Source organism: Neofelis nebulosa, chromosome 13, assembly GCF_028018385.1.
Source record: "Neofelis nebulosa isolate mNeoNeb1 chromosome 13, mNeoNeb1.pri, whole genome shotgun sequence".
NCBI lineage: Eukaryota > Metazoa > Chordata > Mammalia > Carnivora > Felidae > Neofelis > Neofelis nebulosa.
Window position 1 is genome coordinate 52680033 of NC_080794.1, and position 20878 is coordinate 52700910.

Consider the following 20878-nt stretch of genomic DNA (forward strand, 5'->3'; position numbering starts at 1 on the left):
CTAGGAAGAGAGGCGGCCCTGCCTGGGCTCTTTAGGAGTGGCCTAGGTGACTCTGGCAATTTCCTGCCCAGAAGACTCATCCTGCCTTTGCCTACCTGGCCAAAGTTCACTGCTGCATGCTGGGCGGAGGCTGTGAAGATCACTACTGTCAGGTACTCCGAAAGCTTCTCTCTGGTCTTGATGGACTTGGGGAAGCCTAAGGCAGAGTCAGAGGCTGGCTGGGGAGGGATTGATGACCCACAGGCACCCTCCCCCAACCCTATCCCAGGGCCTGAGCACCCCCACACAAGGGTTTGAGGGGCCCAGGCATGGACAAGACACTGTAAGGGTTGGCCCAGTGTTCCTGATGTTTCTGACCCTGGTTTCAGTAGCTGCAGAGAGTCCCTGAGATGTCCCCATAAGACATATTTGTGGGCAGGGCTCCCTTGGGGGCTCTGGCCCCAGCACCAAGTGCTAAGATGGATGTCATGGGCCATGATCGCCCGAGGAAAGTCAGAGGTGAGGAAAGAGCAGAAGAGACAGCTAGAAGGAGAGCTGGGGGCAGTCTGTACCTGAGGTCTTCTTGCCCCGCATGCCATACACATAAACGTCCTTCACAAAGTCCTGCAGCTCCTGGTCCTCTGCCACCACCTGGTCACTCTTGTAGTAGATGCCTACCACCTCGGCCGTGAACCTGGCTCAGGAGGAGGGCCCAGCTAGGAGTGGGTGACTTGGCCAGGGTTTGCAGGGCTGGGTTCCTGAGCTCAAGGGCAGGGCTACACTGGTGGCCCTGTGACTTATTCCTTAATGTCCAGGCTCAGGTCACTCACCCCCGCCCCCACCCACATACCTTCCTTCCTCTATCAGTGCCCTGACGATGGAGCCATCCACTGGCCCGCTGAGTCAGTTGTCAATGCCCTGGTCCTCTTCTCCTCCAGGACACCCTGCTCAGAGTGGGTCCTACAGCCCCAGCGTGCACTCACGTATTGATGGCCTCCCACACCAGGAGCCCATCGTCCCGGTAGAAGTAGTAGGGAATGTCTTCTGTGCTGTCCATTCCCCGAGCTTTGATGGCCTCGGGGAAGCACAGGGAGGTGTAGGTCAGGTCCTGCATGGCCCTCTGCACCATCTGCACGTGTCCACCGCCCCCTGTGGCGTTGGCCTTGAGTGGGAGGGAAGAGAGCGCTGTGAGCTGAGGTCAGTCGCCATTCTTCCTTCTTGCCCAGGGCTCACCATAAGAAACCATGAGCGGGCACTGGGAGACCAGGCACATGGAGGGGCAAGTCCACATCCCGTGGGTTTAGGAGGTGGGGTAGGAGGGATGCTTAGCTCCGAGAATGCCAAGGGCAGCCCAAAGAGGCGGTTCTAGAAATGCACATCTGCTCGATCTCATGCAAGGGGCTGCAGTGGAGGGGAGTGTGCAGAGACCGGGGGTGGGAGGGAAGCTGTGGGAGGGCGGGGCCTGCTCTGGTTCTGAGCACAGGCTGCCCTGGGGTGAAGAGAGGGGCATATACCAGCCGCCATGACCCACACAGGTCTTTCGAGGGCCTGTTGTGTGCTTAGGTGAGGGCTGGAGAGAGGCCCAGGGAGAAATGTCGGTCCTCATCCCAGCTGCTGAGATGTAGGCACTCATGGTGGCTGAACAGTCAGGCCCCAGAAGCTTCAAGGAGGACTCGGGTACTGGGGTGCCACACATTGGGCCACAGGTCATTTGACCCAAGCCGGACTGTTCAGAGTTGCTCCCTGGACTATTTGGATGGGGGGTGATGGTCACCATATGGGAACATGAGAGCCTAGAGCTCCCTGTGATGAGGTGCCATTACCCCGCCCATGTCTGTCTGCAGAGCCTGGCTGGGAGAATGAGGCCAACACAGTTTTTAAAGAGTGGTAGAGTGCCGCCAGTGTGCTTGTCCCCTGGGGCCATTTGAGTGCCTGGGTTCATTTTGGGAGGGGTCGGAGGCTCCCTCACCTCACTATTGTCCAGGGTTTTGAGATAGTACACTTCTTTTCCAGCTTCAGCTGCTTTGACTTGGGTTTTGTCATTTGTAACCCAAACGATGGCTGAGGCTTACTGGTGACCTGGCTGCCTCACTAACAGGAGACGGAAGAGGAAGAAGGGCAGTGGTGAAGGCTGCCGGGAGGGTCCAGGCTTGGGAAGGCCACAGGGGGTCGGAATGGGCCAGGTGAAGGATGGGGAGGGAGGGGAGGGACCGTCTGCCCAGAAGCGCAGAGGGTGGGCGGTGGTGCTCAGTGAGGGCGGCAGAGCAGGAGGCAGGATCTACACCGCAAGCCAGAGGATGGTGGAGCAGCGGGAGGAGGCGACGGGGCCACATCGGCCGGCAGCGGAAGACGTGACAAGCAGGCAGTGCCTTCCGGAGAGGAGAGGTCCCTGGTGTGGAAGGGGCCAGAGACTGGCCAGAGGACCCGGGGCGCCTTCCCTCTGAGCGCCTCCTCCAGCCTCCCACCCTTCCCAGGCATCCACCGCCGTCGTGGTGCCGAGGGGCCCGTCTCCCGAGAGGAAATCTGGTGTGGGCTTGGAGGCGTAGAGAAGTGGGGCCCTGCAGGAGGTGGGTAGGAGGTGCTCACCTTGTCGAAGAGGCCGTACTCGCAGATGAGCTGCTCGCGGGCCTTGGTGTTGATGGCGATGGTGAACCGCACGTGCGCCACCAGCAGCTGGGGGAGGGAGGAGCAAGGAGAAGGCCTCGGAGAAGGTCCCTCAGGCCTCCTGACCAGGTCTACACTTCCCAGGTGCCCCCAGAGCCCTCTCGGCGTCCCACACCCCTATCCACTGAGGAGGGGTGATGCTAGGGCCGAGGGAGGGAGGAAGTGAGGGTGGCCATGCTGATCTTCACTGCTGAGTAGCTGCTGGAGGCTGGGGGGGGGGGGAGGGGGGGCAGCTTCCATGCTTAGTGACATGATGACGGTAAAAATGGGAATAGTGAACACGTGTACAAAGCTTAACTATGTGCTAGGCACTGTTTCAAGCTCCCCGAATTTGTTAACTATTTTGACTCTGACAGTAATCCGAGGAGGCAGATGTATTATTTGCTCTGCTTTACGGATGGGGAAATGGGCCCAGAGAGGTCTTTAGGGCCTGCATCACCCCAGCAGTCAGTGCCAGGAGGATTCAGGGAGAGAGAAGGGCAGGGCTACCGCCTAGGATCAGACAAGGGTCACACTGACCTCATTTGCCTCTTCCAACTCTGCTCCCAGGCCAGGCCCGGGCTTCATGTGCTCAGGAGCCCGTAGGGTCAGAGCTGTAGCACTGCCCCCTGAGCATCTCTCCAGGGGCCCGTGTCTGCTGGCTACTCCCAGCCACAGTCCTGTGGGGGTGCCAGTGCCCCACCTCCCTCCCTCTGTCCACCCCCATATCCCAATGCCCTCCTCCACCGGCTGAGGCCGTAGCTTGCCGTACCTTGAAAATGGGGTGCACAGCGGGCAGCTGGCGGTACATGGCAATGCCAAAAACCTCAGACACCAGATGTGTGCGCAGAAGGTGGGTGATGGTCTGGTGGACGTGGAAGTCACTGGAGCGCACCCAGATTTTGGCCAAAAGCCAGTCATATTTTGCATCCGAAGGCAGAAAAATCGGGTTTTCATCCCCCGGGACTTGGTTGAGCTGATACATTAGAGAAAGAGAATACATGGCAATGTTTTGTTCTACATAGCTTACAGGAGAGCCTGGCTTCTCAGGAAACCCCAGAAGAACCCAAGTGTCTTACAACAGTGGTCTCTGAGTCACAAGAGGCTCACGGAGGAGGGCAGAGGGTCCAGGGTTTGCATTTCCCACCCCAGCGGCATCACTAGGATGCTGAACACCTTCCTGAGCCTCTCCTAGCTCTGGTTCCTCCATCTGCAACACTGCTTACCTCCCAGAGTTACGGCACGTGAACAATATGGCTAAAAACACCAGCAAGGAGCAGGTTGGCATTTCTACTCCTGCCTTCATCTCTCTCGCCTCCCTTGCCTGCTTGCTCCCTCCTGGTTTCCGCCCGCTGCTCTGACTGCTGCTTTTCCATGGCCCACACTTTCCTCTTTTCTTCCCTTAAAGGCTGCTGTTCCCCAGGCTCTGGCTGGTGTTCCTGACTTCCCTTCTTGCCCTTGATGAGCGCCTCCAGTTCCCAGGGCTCTTGGGCGCTCAGGATGCAGTGGCCTAGGTCACAGTCTCTTGAGCCCAGACCCGCAGCCAGTTGCCTCCTATAGGAGAGACCAGGCTTGCCTTTCCAGTTTCACCTCCAAGGTGGGGCCAGGGTGCCTTTTTTTTCCCTAAAATGCAAATCCTGTTATGTCAATCTCCTCTTTGAAAACACTCAGTCACCTCTTAAAGCCAGAAAAGAAAAACCCCCAAACTCCATGATCTGGCCGCTGACGCCTCTGCTGAAGTCACCCTATGTTCAGCCCTCCCTGCCCACCAATCCTTGGACCCCAGCTTTCCCCATGACAGCCACCAGCCTGCACAGCTTCAGGACTTGACAGTGTGATGTCACGTGAGCTCTGTTATTGCCTCCTCTTTGAGATGAGGCCTAGCCTTCCTGGGATAAGAAGGCATTTTCCGGAGTGGAGGGAGCAGCATTCAGGCTGCTGGAACTGTGGGCCAGGGCTGGGGCTGGGCCGGGCCTTGGGCTCTTCAGAGATGGTGTGGCTACCGCAGTCTGACCCAGGAGGACAGCTGCTGAGACCGTGGGGAGGGGCCAAACCTGCTGGACTCCTCAAGGTCACGCTAAGTATTTTGGAAGGTAATTTCCCTGTCTCTCCTTTGAAAATAGTGCTATCTAGTCGAAATACAATGTGAGTCACATGTGGAATTTAAAATTTTCAGGCAGCCACAGTAATAAAAGTAAAAAAAAAAAAAAACTGAGGTGAAGTTTCTTCTAATGATGTAATTTTATTTTACCCAATATGTCTAAAGTATTATTTCAACATGAAAATAATACCAACACCCTGCAAGTCAGGTATTCCTTGCCATGTTACGTAAGGGGAAACTGAGGCTCAGAATGGTTGTGCACTTCTTCCAGGTCACACAGTGGATAAAGAGCTGAGCTGGGTTGGGACCCATGCTCTGTTCCTTCTCAGGCACTGCCTTCAGCCTTTCTCTCCGCTGTACTGCCTAATCCAGACTCTCACATGCTTTCCCCTTGAACTCTTACACTGGCCTCAATGGCCGTGCTGATTTGGGCATCCCCCTCCTACCCATTCTTCTATCTTCCCCCCATCCTGCCCAGGCTCAGTGACACTGTGGCCTGAACGTGTCCCGAACACCTTGTTGGTTTTGTTTTTTAAGTTTGTTTTTTGGTTCACAAAGTCGCTATTTGTTTATGATTAGAAACTTACTGATAAAAAAAAAAAATTGCTGTCACTTCGGAACAACATAATCAAAAAATCCCCCCATCATCGAGCTTCTTGGCTTCGGTGCATATTTGTCTGTTCAGCTTTCCGTAAATTGGACACTGTTACAATGAATGTCTTTCTCTTCTTTCTTTTGCTCACTTGTGCCCCAACCAGCCCATCCCAGTGTTCCCTTCTGCACTTTCCCACGTGTCCCCACAGGACATGAGTGCTGGTCCTGTCGTGTGTATGGTACGCCGCGTCCTGCATTCAGGTTCTGTAGATGATCTCTGCCCTGTGTCTTGCTTTTCTGCTTACTCATTGTGGAAGCCCCTCAGGTCAGCTGCCATACGTCCAATTCCTTCCTTGCAAAGGTGGCATCACATTTTGTCGTCTGGACATACACGATTGCATTCAATCGATCCTCCGCTGCCTCCAGATTGTCTTCAAGTTTGTTTTCCCTCCAGGAACAATGCCTTGTGATGCCCTCACACGTGCGTCCTTACTGTGAGTGCCTTCATTTCTACTGACTGGGCCGGGAATGGCTGTGCTAGGGACAGGCAGGCCCTACTGTGGGCTCCTTCAGCTGGGACACACCCGCTCAGTGAACTGCACAGCCCTGAGCCCCTCCTACCCCCCTGGCCATGTCGGCCCCTCCCTCGGACCCTCTGACCACCCACTGCAACCCAGAACCTCAAAGAGGCGCACCCCACAAGTGCTGCAGGACCTGCTCCCGTGAAGGCCCAGGTACTGACTTTGAGCTGCCCAGGCCTGCCCGTGATTAGAGAGGGAACGTGCCCCGGGCTTCAGTGACTCATGGCCAGTGGTGGGGGGGGCGCTGTCCCTGCTAGAGGTTGGGTGTTATCACTGGTTTTTGGTTCCAACCTAATGAGTCAGAAGTAGTGTCTCATTGTAATTAATTTCCATTTCCTTAACTACTAGTGACACGGGGGGGGGGGGGGGGGGGGGATTCTTCCATATGCTGATTTTTCCATATGTCGCCTCTTCTTCCAATTGTCTATTCCTTTTCTCTGCCCATTTTTCTATTGGGATATTTGCCTTTTCCTTGTCAATTTAAAGCAACTATGTGTACATTATAGATATTCATATGTTTTTTTTACACATCAAATATGCCTGTCTTTTCCTTTATAACTTCTGGGTTTCTTGTTTTTACTTTAAGGAGTCTCCTTAGCATCCACATTATACATTGTTCTCCTAAATTCTCTTTTACTTTTTCCATTTTAATCTTTACTTCATCTAAAATTTATTTCTGTAACTAGTATGACATATGAGTCCAATTTAATCTTTTCCTTATGCGAAGACATTGTGATAGTACCACTGAAATTCTATCCCTTTTTACTGAGAAACCACCATTGTCATACTTTAAATTCTTATGTATTGGGCTTATTTCTGGCCTCTTTATATACCGTTCCCCCCACTCTGTCTGTTATGCATAGCACCTGCCTTGAACAGGGACCTTATGGTATTCCTTAATACCAAGCAAGGAAAGCCCTCCTTGTTTTTTCTTTTTCAAAGAATTGTTGGCTATTCTTGGACACTTCTTTTTCCATATGTATCTTTAATTTCTTCTATTTGGTTTTCACATCTCCCTCTCACCCCCCCCAACAAAAAAAAAAAAAAAAAGAAAGAAAGAAAGAAAGAAAGAGAAAGAAAGAAAGAAAGCCTGATTGAAAATTTAATTGGAAGTGCATTAGATTTATATGATTAAGTTTGGTAGGACTGACATAAACTTCTCTTGTTCAATATGAAAGAAAGCACGTGTGAAGATTTCATTTTATAGCCTTTAAAATGATGTTACAGTTTTTCTTTATATGGTATCATATTGTATTGTTAGCAGGCAAAACGCAATTGGTGCTTTTGAGGAGCATATGTATCCAGACGCATTGCTAAATCCACGTGTTAATTCTAATAGCTTTTTGACAAATGAGAGTCTTAGGTTTTCCAGGTCCACCATCACATCATTACCAAAAGATAGTTTTCTCTCTCTCTCTCTCTCTCTTTCTCACATTGGTTATTTTCTTCTTTGTTGCAGATTCCAGGACCTCCAGGACCATGTTGAGTGACGGTGACATCAGCATTCTTATTTATGATTTTAACAGAAATGGCTTTAGGCTTACCATTTTTGAATGAGATTTCCTATCTCTATTGCAGGGAAATAGATTGCTTCTGGCACATTTTAATATTTACTAGTTGGGGCTGCTAAATGCTACTAAGTTCCCTGTTGGAGTCACTTGATACAATCAGAAGCCTTATTGTGTTTTCTTGCTATTGAAACATCTAGGAATAAACCTGGCTCGGTTATGACCCATTAGTCATTCATGACACTGCTGCGTTCACTTTGCTATTGTCGTATTTGGATTTCCTTTAAAATCTGTCTTTGTAACTTGGATTGGTCTTCTGTTCAGCTTTTTTGGAGCCTGCCTGTTTTGGGTTTCAGCATGAAAGTTATGCCAGCTTCAGAGAATGAATTCAGGAGCTGAAATACTTGAAAGAGCCCTGGAAATGTGTGCTGTTTACAGGCTAGCTGGAGCTCAGCTGCTCACCACATGGGCCTTTCACCAGTCTAGACATTTGGTCAGCTTCCCAACTGCTTACACGGATACTGGCCTGTTTTCTACAGTTTTTTCTTCTAATAATTTATACTTTGCCAGGTTTTTACCCATCCCTTTCAGCTTCTTCAAATTTGTTGCCATGCTATTACTCTTTAAAAAAAAAAAAAGCACTCTTGAGATTATGTTTTCTTATTCCTAATCTTGTATATTTTTGCTCTCCCCCCCCCCCTTTTCATTAGCTTCATGACAGGGTGATTTATTTTCTTCGACCTTTTGAAGAACCAGATTTTGGATTTGCTTGCTTTCATTTTTGTGGTTCTTTACAGTTTGCAAAGATTGCATTTTCGGTAGAGGGAAGAGATTCAGGAACATTGTGACTTGCCCAGGGTCCCACACCTGCTAACAAGTGGCAGAGCTGGGACTGAAGCCAGGCCCCTGACTCCAGGCCCCTCCAAGAAGTCTCTGGAGGACAGGCTGCTTCCAAGGTGCCTGCCCGTGGTCAATGGCTCCTCTCCTTGATCTCCTAGCTCTGTTTGCTTCTCTTGCATTGCCTGTCCCTTCAGTTTCTGAAGCACAGGGCTTCTCTCTGATAGGCTGGGAATCCCTCTGGGGGAAGATGTGCTCCTGAGACCAGGAGATGGGAGCTCGAACTCTGGAGCCAGACGGCCTGGCGTGAATACCGGCTGTACGGACTGTGTGCGCCTGTGTCTGTTTTCTCATCTGCTGAATATGATCCACAGCAGTGATCCCCGCCCTTGGAGTTGTAATGATGACCACGTGAACAGAGGTGGGGCCTGCTCTGAAACCCTGACGGACAAGTGTTTCAGAATCCAGAATTTTTAGGATTTTGGCAGTGCGTGTACTTCATTATGTGACACCTCTCTCCCCTGCCCTGTAATATTTCACAATCAAACACACGTATTTCGGTAGTGCTACACACGCCTGTCACATCGAATGGGGCAAAGCTAAACAGTCTCTCCTTTCGGTTCAGAGCAAGTTTGGCTGCCAATGAATTTGCTGCAAATTTTTGAAAAACCTAGCAGTTTTAGAACTTTTTAGATTTCAGAATTGAAGGTAAGGGATTGTGGACGGTGTCATCTTTGGGACAGTCTTGTCACATGGTAAGCACCTGGCAAAACCATCTGTGATTACGCCCGCAGCACTCAATGCCCGGTTCACAGCTGGCTCAAAGTAAAGTTTGCTGAATGCCTGTCCACCTGTTCCCCATGGGGGCCCCTGTGCAGCAGCCCCCCTTCACAGACCTACATCTGGTGCTGTCCTGGGTGGGGGTTCTTTCCTGCTGTCTGAATACCAGTGGCCACAATGTGCCTGGTGCTCTGAGGAAGCAGAGGGCAGCCAGGAATGGGAGAGGTGACGCTCTGCCCCTGCCTCTTTTCCCCAGACTGCTCCTCTCTCCTTCTCCTTCCTCCTTGGTAGAGAACAACCGGTGGACACTAGAAGGCAGCATCGCAGGACTGGGCTGGTTCGTGAGGCCAGCCTCCATGATGCCCCCTTGTGGCCTAAATCTCCAGCTCATCCTGCAGCCTCCCCTGCCTGGCCCCTTCTGGTGTTTGGACTTGTGTCCCCCGCCCAACAACCAGGATGCTGGGAGTCGGGGCGGGGTGTAGTGTGTTATTCCAGGGTAGGTCCTCAGCGGAGCACCTGGCTCTGCAGGAAGATGTCCAGTGTATCTTGGGGGAGGGAAGCCCTTTTTGCTCCTCATGGACAGCCCTCCCCATGGCTGGCAGGGAGCCCTAAGTTCTGGCTTTTCTTGTCCACCTGGCAGAGGCCTCAGCTCTTGGCACCCTCCCGAGGAGATGAGAAGCAGAGTGGCCTCTTCCTCCTGGAGGTTCCGGTGGACACCTAGAAAATTCCTCCCCGGGCCCTGGCTGCTGAGGGCAGAGCCATCCGGGAAGGGAGCAGGGTAGGCCGCCTACCTGGATGGCAATGGGGACAATCTTGTTGGCCAGATTCTTGTACAGCAAGCAGATGGGCGCTGCCAGGAACTGCAGAGTGCAGGGGTCCGTTTTGTTGGCATCGATGCCATCCAGCAGCTCAAAGTCCACGATGAAAATGTTCCCCTGCTGTGGGAGGCAAAGGGAAATATGTCCACATCAGTCTCAGCCAGGGACGGAGCCGAGAATCAGGCCTAAGGGAGGGAGAGGCGCTTTCGAGGCCCCAGCGTCTGAATGGAGTTCAGAATTGATAGTGCTGGCCCCCGACTCAAGGCCGATGCACATCAAGAGCTTTCAGAGGTTGCGGTGGTTTTCTGGGGATGGAGGCTTCTAGACCCTCATGAAAGATGTTGAAACCCACAGCGGTAGGTTGATAAGAAAGAGAGAGTGCAGATAAAGTACACAAGAGAACATAAATTCCAAAGAATGACGCTGCAGGACTCCATTTACATGGTGTTCACAACTAGGCAAAGTTGAGCGTCTGGAGGAGAGACAGGGGCAGGTCTGCAGGGGTGGAAGCTCTGCTGGAGGGGGGCAGGGCTGAAGGGGCAGGGGGGCAGGGTCTGCAGAAGCGGGGTCTGCAGGGTCCAAGGAGGTCCTCAGGGTTTGGGGAAGGGTGGGCTCTTCAGGGTCGGGGGAGAGCCTACAGGGGCAGGAGGGGGTCTGTGTTCCTGGGTAGGGTGTTCTGTGTCCTGGTCTGAGGCTGGTGGCATGCTGGGGTCACTTGGTGAAATGCATCAAGCTTGCTGACACTCCTGATTCCTACTCTTTGCTGTGGTTATTAAAAAAAAAGTTTTAAGTTTGTTTATTTTGAGAGAGAGAGAGTGCAAGTGGGGGAGGAGCAGAGCGAGAAAGGGAGAGAGAGAGAGAGGATCTCGAGTAGGTTCCTCACCATCAGCGCAGAGTCTGATGTGGGGCTCAAACTCAGGAACTGTGAGATCATGACCTGAGCCGAAGTCGGATGCTTAACCGACTGAACCACCCAGGCGCCCCTCTTTTCTGTGGTTATTATACTTCAAAAAAAAAAAAAAATTGAACGTGCCTGGGATTTGGGGAAGGGAGAAAGCCACCTTTTGCAGAATACACTTGGATCTTCTAGAGGGGGCCCAACCTGAGTGCTGTGAGGGTTCCTTTCACAAAGCTGGGGCCCGCTCAGTCAAGAGCTTGAAGAATTTGTTTTAATTTTGTTTAACATTTATTCATTTTTGAGACCAGGAGAGACAGCATGAATGGGGGAGGGTCAGAGAGAGAAAGGGAGACACAGAATCTGAAACAAGCTCCAGGCTCTGAGCTGTCAGCACAGAGCCCGACATGGGGCTCGAACTCACAGACTGCGAGATCATGACCTGAGCCGAAGTCGGACGCTCAACTGACTGAGCCACCCAGGTGCCCCAAGAGCTTGAAGAATTTGGGTAGAGGACCGGTGGCAGGTCGGGTCCACAGGTGCTCAGGTGAGATGTGTGTCCACAACTCTGCCAGCTGGGCCACCGAGCACATGCTTCAGGAATCCCGCTGAGGGGGACCAAAGACCAGAAAGGAGCTAGGGGCCTGGTCCTTAAGGACCTTCCTCCTTAAGGGCCATGGCCGTCATCTGACACCAGTGATGAGCTCGGAGCAGTCTGTCCGCAGTGCATGTGGGACAGGGGTGGGGAGGACAGAGTTTGAGGACCATCATAAGTACTGCACAGAAGGAGTGGCTGCTGATCAAATCTTGAGAAGACTCAGGTTAGTTAAGGTGATGATGCCAGGCTAACAGGAGGCCCTGGGAACCCAGGCCAGGGAACCAAGAGGCCTGGGATTTGGGCCTGTACCCGGGGCATTTCTCTGTTATTTTTCCCACCTCGTCTCTCTGGCCTCAGTTTCATCCTTCTGAAAAGTGAAGGGGAAAATCCTATCTCTTAGTTCTGATGTTCTGGGATTCTGTAGTAGACATTGGTGTTTTGTCTGTCTGGTGTCCCTGTCCTCTCTTTTTGGTCCTCGTATTCCATTTTCCTGGCCCTAAGGACTGACTCAGGAAATGAGGAATTGTGCCATAGGAGATGAGAGATGTGTGTGTAAGAGATGGGATAGTGTGTGTGAATGAGACGGATGGTGTGTAAGACTCTAGTCAGTGGCGGCTATTAAATTATTGCTTCATGACCAAAACCACAGCTAAACCTCAAGACCATCACTCACAGGAAAGATGACCATTCTGACAAAGAAAGCCACCATGCACCCCCCCCCCACCACCTCCGGAGGTGGCAAGGACTCCCAGGCAGAAGCTGTTCCCCTGCCAGAGAGCTACTAAGTCCCTTCCAGTTCTAGGATTCTGTGGCTTTCAAGGTTCTTTGATTCTCTGATTTGAATTGTGAAACCTATAGCCCCTGAAGCAATATAAATCTATCCAGAAATTAAGTCTACAAAAGAATACTGCTCTGTGTGCATGCATGTGTGAGTGTGTGCCTGTGTGGGGGTATGTGTTGTCCTTGTCAACTGTCCATGTGACCAGGTAGTGTGCTGGGGCCAGGGCAGGGTCAGGGCGAGGGGGTTGGGACCACCTGCCATGGGGCGGTGGGACTCCCAAGGGATGTGAGCCTGGCAGGTGGCTCCAGAGTCAGGTAGGTAGGATGTGGGGCTGGCAGGTCTGTCCACAGATGGCACAGACCATCCCTCTCTAGCTGGGCCCCAAGGCAAGCTGAGCAAACAAGACGTGGTGACCGGAAACAGAATGCCACCTAGACACCTGGGGGGGGGGGCAGGTGTCAAGGGCCCCGCTATCCTGGATCTGGTGGAAGAGGTCAAGTGACTGGAGAGCAAGGGCCATTCCTGTCCCTTAAGTCCCTGCAGGTGATCCAAGAGGAGGTCTGGGGAGAGGGTGAGGGCAGAACCAGGAGACACTCACATTTCTAATTTGGAAGTTAAAAATTCCATCCATTTTCTCCCTTCTTTTTCTGTTCTGATACAAGGTTTGCTTCTTCCTCCAGTTTCCTCCCCTTTGCAAGGTGGGTGACAATTTGATGACCGTCTGTGTAAAGCATCTCTCACAAAGCCTGGCCCACAACTGACCTCCTGCTCAGAGGGAGTTCTTTCCGTTAGTGATATCGATGTTGAAAATATGGATACGTTCCCAGCCCCTGAGCATTGAGAAGTATCCTCCTCAATCCCTCCTCTGGCACTGGTCATGAGAGTTTCCATAAATGCCCAGGGAAGGGAAGAAATTGTTTCGCAGAGGGCAGCCGATTTCGCCATGGGCCCGGCAGACAAGCCCGGAGATCGTGGCCTGTGGGCTGGCGAGCACTGGCCAGCAGAAAGCGGTTTCCGCTTGACAGAGGGTGACCTGGCCATTTGAGCTGGCCCTGGCCAGCATCACCAGACAACCCAGTCCTACCTCGATCTCCTGCTCCAAGGTGAGGTTCCTCTCCAGGCTGCACTCCACCATCTCCGTGGTCACAGGGAACTTCTCGGGCAGCTTCGTACAGCGCTGGATCATCACTGGGTTGCAGCCATTCAGGAACTGGTAGCCAAACATGAGGTCTTCCTGCCAGTGCTTCATGACTCGCTCTATGGGGGAGAAGATCGTGGCCCTGCCTGAGCTCCGAGTGGGGGCAACCCGGGCTGCAGCCCTCCTGACCCTGGCTGGGGGCCAGAGTCGCTGCTGGGTCCCTTCTCCCAGGTGTTTGCTGCACAGCTGGTCAACCTGGAACTCTGCTTGCTGTGCCCAACTGCTTGGCCACTGGGTCAGGCCATGGCACCACCTTGTCTTCCCTGAGCTGCCCTTCACAGCTCAGAAGGTTCCGGAGGAATCCCTTTCTCAAGAACAAAACCAAAAATGGGCAAATGGGATCACATCAAATTAAAAACCTTCTGCACGGCAAAGGAAACAGTCCACAGAGTGAAAAAACAACCTGCAGAATACAAGACACTTGCAAACTGCACATCTGATAACGCATCATCTCCAAAATTGGTAAAGAACTCCTACCACTCCACAGCAAAAAACCCTGATAACCTGATTAACAAATGGGAAAAGACTTGAACAGACATTTCTCCATAGAAGACATACAAATAAATGGCAGGTATATGAAAAGATGTCCGATGTCACGAATCATCAGGGAAATGCGTTTCAGAACAATGAGATATTGCCTCACACCTGAAAGGATGGCTGTTATAAAAACAAAAGACAACAGGTGTTGGTGAGGACACGGGGAACCTGGAACCCTTGTGCATGGGTTGGTGGGAATGCAAAATGCTTGGCCGATGTGGCAAACAGTAGGGTGGCTTCACAAAAAATTAAAAATAGAACTTCTGTAGGATCCAATGATCCTGCTTCTGAGTATTTATCCCAAATAATTAAAATCAGGATCTGGAAGCGAAATCCGCACTCCCATCGTCACCGCAGCACACTTCATAATAGCCAAGATGCGGAAACAACCTAAGTGTCCATTTACAGAGGGATAGATAAAGGAAGTGTGTTGTATACATATGATGAGACAGCATTCAGCCTTAAGAAGAAGGATATTCTGCAATATGAGATGAACGTCGTGGGTGAACGTGGAGATGACATTATGCTGAGTGAGATCAGCCGGTCACAGAAAGACAAATATCACACGATTCCACTCACATGTGCTGTCTAACACAGTCAAGCCCATAAAATCAAGGAGTGGGCTGGTGGCTGCTGGGGCCGGGGACGGGAAATGGAGAGATACGGATCAGTGAGTGTAACATTTTAGTTAAGCAAGATGGATACGTTCTAGAGATCTGCTGTACAACATTGTGCCTCTGGGGAAAAAGGGACTCAAGGCCTTCCACCCCGGATGGAGGGAGACGGAGGGGGATGGAGGGGAGCAGAGGCGGGGGAGTCTTGGGGAGGAGTCCACAAAGGCAGTTTTCACCTGGTGCTTACTTCAATACCCGTCCCTCACCCATCATTCCCATTTCCTTATGTTTCTGTTGCCGTGTTTTCCTTCCGTGCTATCCCTGGCAAGTACAGTGCTATTGCTTCACCAAACACATCCTGCTCCAAGGGAACCCAAAGTCGCTTTCATGCAAATCCTTAAACACAAGCTACATTCTGCCTTTACTCTGCTCAGAAGCGCCACAAATGGCCGATTCATGTAAACACAAAGCTCTGATATTTCTGAGACTTGATGAAGTGAGGGTGAGGGTGCTCAGTCTTGAGTGTCCAAAGGAGGAGAAACCTCTGGGCAGGAGGGTGAAGGCCAGTGAACGCGGGACCCGGGGCACGGGTGCCCAGCCTGTCGGAGAGGGGCGGGACAGCCCTTTCCAGTTCCCAGGCAAGTCTCCCCGGCACCAAGAAAGACCCCAAAGGCACACTCACCCGAAATAGTGTTACTGATCTTGACGAAGATTTTCTCGAAGTCGGCAAAGTCGCTCCAGGAAGACTGGAACATGTGCATGAAGCGGTTGATGAACAGGTTCTCCATCCTGCAGACCAGGAGACAGCATCCCCACTGGCACTCGCTCTGGCCTTGCCCCCCTCTGCAAAGCCCCTTCATATTGTGGTCTCATGAGGCCTCTAGACACCTCCTGGGCAGCAAGGAAATGAACCCAGGGCAGCTCTGAGGGGGCAGCTTTGTGGAACCAGGACGGAAGCAGGTACCTACACCGATGCTCTCCCTACGGCATCTCCCCTATGAAAGAGACTGGCCGCTGCCCTTGAGAACTGTCCACAGTGCCTCCTGTCCCGTCCACGCCTGCTTTCGTCCATGCCTTCATTCATTCACTCATCAAACTTTTGCTGCCCCCCTCCTCGGTGCAAAGCATCCAGGCACAGAGCGCCGTTATCTCCTCTGCAGCTGCTCCACCTAGTCTCCTGGGGTTTTAGGGGATGAGGGATTCCATCGATCGTATCCTTTGCTTTCTGCTTAACTCTGGCTCTGTGCCTGGTGCTGAGGGAGATAGTTTTCCAAATGCTCGTTACACAGGATAGCAAAATAAGCCAGGACAGGAGCTTGATGAATTTAAAATGCAGGCTGCAGGTACTCAAGAGTGAGATCTGAGTGGCCTGAGCAATCCCAGGGGCTGGCTGGAGGAGGCGACTGTGGGATGGGCCTGGGAAAGGTGGGGGAGAGTGAGAGGTGTCCCAGACCTCCCTACTAACTCAAGCAAGATGGAGGACAGAGGCTAGGGAATTCTGGCCAGTGCTCATGGGACACACTCTGCCTTAGTTTCTCTCTCTCGGCCACACCCACCGCTGAGGATACCAGGCAGTTATCGTGTCTCTTCCCCACTGTCAATGTTCACTGTCCACTCTTCCAGAGTCCAAGACTCCTACCTGTATGTCCTTGCTTGAGGCTTTGCATGTAATACCCAGTGCCCCTTTTGTCACCTCCTGAGCCTATGGGGTGTCTGGAGGGCTCGCCTGGAGTACCCCCAACTCCTCCTTTGATCTCAGGGAAGTCGCCCCTTCCCCAGACCGGGCTGCCTGTGATGCTGTGTCTGCAGTGCTGATGGCAGATTAAGTACAGTAAACACGAATACCTGAGTCTGCCTTAGTCCCCTGGAGGGCAAGGGCGAGTCTGTGTTGCTCAGTGCTGAGCCTAGACCTCCAGGTGCTCCGGTGGCTTAGGCAGCAGGGATCACTGAGCAGGGCAGTGCAAATACCTGGGGCAGGGGACCAAGCTGGCCGGCGCCAGGGAACTCCCCTTCCTATCCACCCACCTCCCAAGCAGAGCCCAGCCCCTCCCGGAAGCAGTAGCCCTAACCCGTGCAGGCCCGGGGAACCTCCTTGGACTCACTACTTGGGGGACGAGGGGGATGGGGGAGGTGCTGGGTGGGGCCCAAGTGCTGTCACAGAAAGGCTCAGGAGTCCCAAAGCCACTGCACACCTTTGCCAGCAGAATCAAAGGACTGAAGTTTGGGTGTTTTGTCCAGAGTCCACCTGGCTGATGGGGACAGATGGCTGTCTCATTGCAGGCGAGGCACCAGGGAGCATGCATGAGGGCGGCAAGTCTTTGTGACTGAGTGCAGTGACTTGGCAGATAAGCAGGAAACTCAGGGGGCCCCTCCCAGCCCTGCCAGACATGGAAAAGGCACCCGAGGCAGAACATGACATGCCTTTATGACTCCCCTCCGCATCCCCCCTCAGTCTCACAAATGCCACCCTGGGACCCCCTGGGAGCCCACACTGCCCAGGAGCGAGCCGAGGGGCCACGAGCCTGGTAACCTCGGTGGGCCTTGACTTCTCTGTGAGTTGGATGACCCAGCTGCCTTGCAGGCTACTGACAGGCTGTAGTCCTTGGAAGGTGCTGGAGTGCAGCCTGGGTAGAGTGGCAGACACAGCAGGTGCTCAGCACCCCGGGGGGCTGGAGAATGACCCTGGTGTCTTCCTCTAGGCTGGTGTCTTCGACCCTTCTACCCCAACCCCTCCCCGGGAAGGAGGACCTTTCACACGTGTGCTTGTTTTTTGTGTTTTGGGGTTTTTTGGGGGTTTTCCCCACACATGTTTATTTTACACACTTGCTTTTGTGCCTCACCACCGCTAGGCAGGCCCCCAGGGAAGCTTCTTTCAGACTTGTTGCCCCTTCCTCCTCCACCTCCCCCCGTCGGCTGAGCCTCCTGGCACAGAACCACTGTTAAACTAGAGGAACAAACGTCCCTGTGACACCCACTGTCAGATGGAAAAGGACTCATCTCTGAGGGAGGAGACGCCTTCCCAGGCCTCTACAATCCCGGCAGCCCCAGCCCTGCCCAGTACGAGATGGTGCCCAGGAAAGAGGTCCTCGGCCCTGGGGGATCTTGTGAGGAACCAGGGGTGAGTCACAGCCCCATGTGGCTCACGGTCTCCCCAGCTGGGTCTCTCTGACTTCAAAACAGAAAGCTGGCACTGACAACACGGTGGGGTGTGGCAGTACTCGGAGGAAGCCAGAGACTCAGAAAGAAGTGGAATTAGGAGGAAAATATTTGCATGTCATCTACAGGCAAAACATTTCCACATGGTTATCGCAACAGGAATACCGGGGCTTCAAAGGTCTGTTATGGCACGAAGAGGACCTGCCCAAAAGAGAGCGCCTGGCTCACGCAAGGTCACACAGCCAGGCGGAACGTGCTTGCTCTGAGGCAGGACAGGGGAGAGCCCTCGTCGCCTCTGCTTCCCCTGCCCCTTTCCTTCTAACAGCTTCTCCATTTTCCACTTCACAGTTTGGCTGTTTGGAGTTGGGGGCAAAGCTTCCTGAGGAGGGCAAGCCGCGTTCCAGGCAGAGCAGGTGGCCCGGAGGACACAAGCCACCGGAGTTATCCAGAAGTGGCATGGAAACGACTGCCCCGAGCTGGAGGTTCAACGGGGAGGGTGTCTCTGGCGACCTCGGCCACAAGTTTGTTTTCCACAGGCGGGACCGGGTTTAACCATGGGCACAGTGGCACGCTATGGCGTGGGCTGCGGGGATGCAGGCTAGCGAGGCTCTGGGTCTGCGGGTTCTATCAGGAACTGTCCATGCACAGGGGACTGCCAGGCACTGGTCGGGGGCTGGACCAGGGAGTCTCAGAACCCCCCACCCAAGTGTTTGTGTTTGGACACAAATCTGCATGGGGCTGGGAGTCCCCGACAGATGGCAGCTGAGATGGTGCTGGCCAGCACAGGGGTTAAGGGCCTGGCCTAAGATCCCGCCCCATCGCCTCCCGGCCACGTGGCCCTAGGCTACTCCCTAATCTTGCTGTGGCTCGGTTTTCTCATCTACGAAACGGGCACATGACTGCCCCGCCTTGCAGGGCTGACATGATGTACAGAAAACACTGGTACATAAAAAGAATTCCACAAACATTAGCAAGTCGTGCCATAATTATCACTCACTGTTAATATTAAAGGCTGCAGCCTTAGGTACTGGCGTTCTGGGGGACCAGCAGACAAGTCCAAAATCCTGTCTGCAGCACAGCACTTTACCCTCTTCCTTCCACTGGGTCTTCCTCTCTCATTCACTCATCCTCTTTCTTCCTTCACACCCAATTCACGGAGGAATCCTCACCTCCTTCCTGGTCTTTTCTTCCTGTCCTCTTTGTCCCCGGAAAGTGCTCTCATCCAGGGCACTGGTGACTTCCTAGCGGCTGCATCCGAAGGGCCCTATAGCCCTAACCTCCCCCGATCTCTCTAGTGCATCTGACAACCAGCTCCTTTCTTCTTGACACTAAAGTGCTGAGCCTCTTGGACCACCACGGTACTTCCCCCCTCTCCCCCTCTCAGGTAAAGGCTGGGCTCCTTGCCCACCTTCTGACCATTTCCCCACAGAGACCTCTACTCTGGTCCCCCTGGCTCACCAGAGTTCTCACTGCCTAAAATACTATCCCCTCTACTCCTCCAATCAGCATAGTAAACTCCTAAGCATCCTTCAAAACCCAGGTTGGGCATCTTCTCTCTTGGAAAGCATATTTCTAATGCAGTCCCCCTCCCCCCCCCCCCCGAGTTACTTCCTCCCCTGTACTCCTTTCCTAAGGAATAGCTACTCCATGCTATTATGATGAACTATCCACAACTTGGTCCCACTATACTGTGAGTTTCTTGGAGCTGGACCAAAGGCCACTTTTGATTCCTCTCTGCCCCCCCCCCCCAGGAGCTCAATAAGCATTTGTCAAAGGAGGAGCAGGAGTGGCTCCTCCAGCCCTGCTCCCATAGGGGTAGAGGAAGCCCAGCAGAGCTAGCAAATGGGCAGTGGCAGTGCCTGAGGAGGCAGCTCCCTAGCCGGCTCCTGCCTCGGGCTCAGGAATGAGGAGAAAGTCCTCCCTAGCATCCAGAATGGAGACACTCGAGGGAACTCACCTAACGGTGTGCCGGACAGCACCGTGGGGCCACTGCAAACAGGAGCTCACTTAAATATCTTAATTCTAGCAGCTAGACCTCATCAGTCTCATCTTACAGAGAGGAAACCGAAACAGCTCTCCCAAGATGACAGCTAGAGTTTGAATCAACCCTGGTTGCCAGGCTCTAAATGAGGCAACCTTTTGCTTTAAAGGGTAACAAGTGATGGGTTGACACTTGTTACTGTAATTTTAATAGATGAGTAGATTTTTTTTTTTCCCAGGAAAGCAAAGTACAACCACTCGCTGCTCTGAGTCAGGTCCAGAGACCAGCACGAGGGCTTGCTGGGAATGCAGACTCTCTCCTCACTCAGACGCCCTGATCAAAACCTGTGTCTACCAATGTCCCACACAGATCCACGTGCATGAGAATGCTTGAGAGAAGGTGTTTGGACTCCTGTTCCCTCACTGGGCAGCCCGGCTGATTGCTTGTCCTTACCACCTTAAGCAAAGATGGCTTGGGGCAGCTGCCCAGTGTCCGGGAGGAGCTCAGCTACTGTAGAATGAGCCTTGCAAAAACAGCCACATTCAGTTGAAACTGCACCTTCCTTTACTGAGTTTGTTTCATGGCAGGAGTTGGCATTTTCTTTTTCTAGTCCTGGGGCAGGCTTGAGGTAGACGTGGGGGAGGGGCACAGGAAAAGAAAAGACAGGGACCACTGGTACTGAGAACAGTTCCAGGGTCCAGGCATACAGTAGGCACTCCATAAATGCCAGTGGAGCTAACTAAAGTGAAGAGCTGAGAAGGACACAGGGGAGTGAGGAAATAAGAAGGGGAAAGGTCCTCCTCCCTCCTGTGCCCTGTGGGACACCTGCTCCGTGGGGTCTCCTGCCCAGAAAGACAAGCCAGTCTGAGGAATTGGGAGAGCAGAGGGACCTTAAACAGATTTCTTTACACCAGGATTTCTCAAGGCCTAACAGTCCTGGAGAGCAGGGGTTCTCAGTGGTCCCCAGACCTACAGCATCAGCATGCGTGGGACCTTGTTAAAAATGCAGATTCTTAGGCCCTGCCTCAGACCCCCTGAATCAGAAACTCTGGAGGTTGGGTCCAGAAATCCAGATTTTTAACAAGCCGCCCCCCCACCCCCCGCCCTGCCCCGAGAATTCTGCTGCAAGCTACGGTTTGAGAACCACTGCTGAAGACGTTGCAAGGTCTTCCAAAGTAATCTGATGGCCGAACACACCCTTTTTTAGGGAAACCATACTTAATGTTTTGTTATGTCTTCTTTTATGATCCTTTTTAAAAAAATTTTTTTTAAATTTA

At 52.7% G+C, this 20878-nt stretch overlaps 1 protein-coding gene across 1 annotated transcript in view; it reads right to left on the minus strand.

Annotated features, from left to right (window-relative positions):
- The window catches only part of ALOX5 (arachidonate 5-lipoxygenase), a 49984-nt gene that overhangs the window by 1814 nt on the left and 27292 nt on the right, over positions 1 to 20878 (minus strand). Inside the window, exons 5-12 of the mRNA XM_058697049.1 lie at positions 15147 to 15253; positions 13200 to 13372; positions 9815 to 9961; positions 3395 to 3598; positions 2566 to 2652; positions 963 to 1141; positions 552 to 673; positions 96 to 196 (exon numbers count right to left, since the gene is read on the minus strand). Of these exons, the coding sequence (XP_058553032.1) occupies positions 96 to 196; positions 552 to 673; positions 963 to 1141; positions 2566 to 2652; positions 3395 to 3598; positions 9815 to 9961; positions 13200 to 13372; positions 15147 to 15253 (1120 nt within the window). The remainder of the gene's footprint in view (positions 1 to 95; positions 197 to 551; positions 674 to 962; positions 1142 to 2565; positions 2653 to 3394; positions 3599 to 9814; positions 9962 to 13199; positions 13373 to 15146; positions 15254 to 20878) is intronic.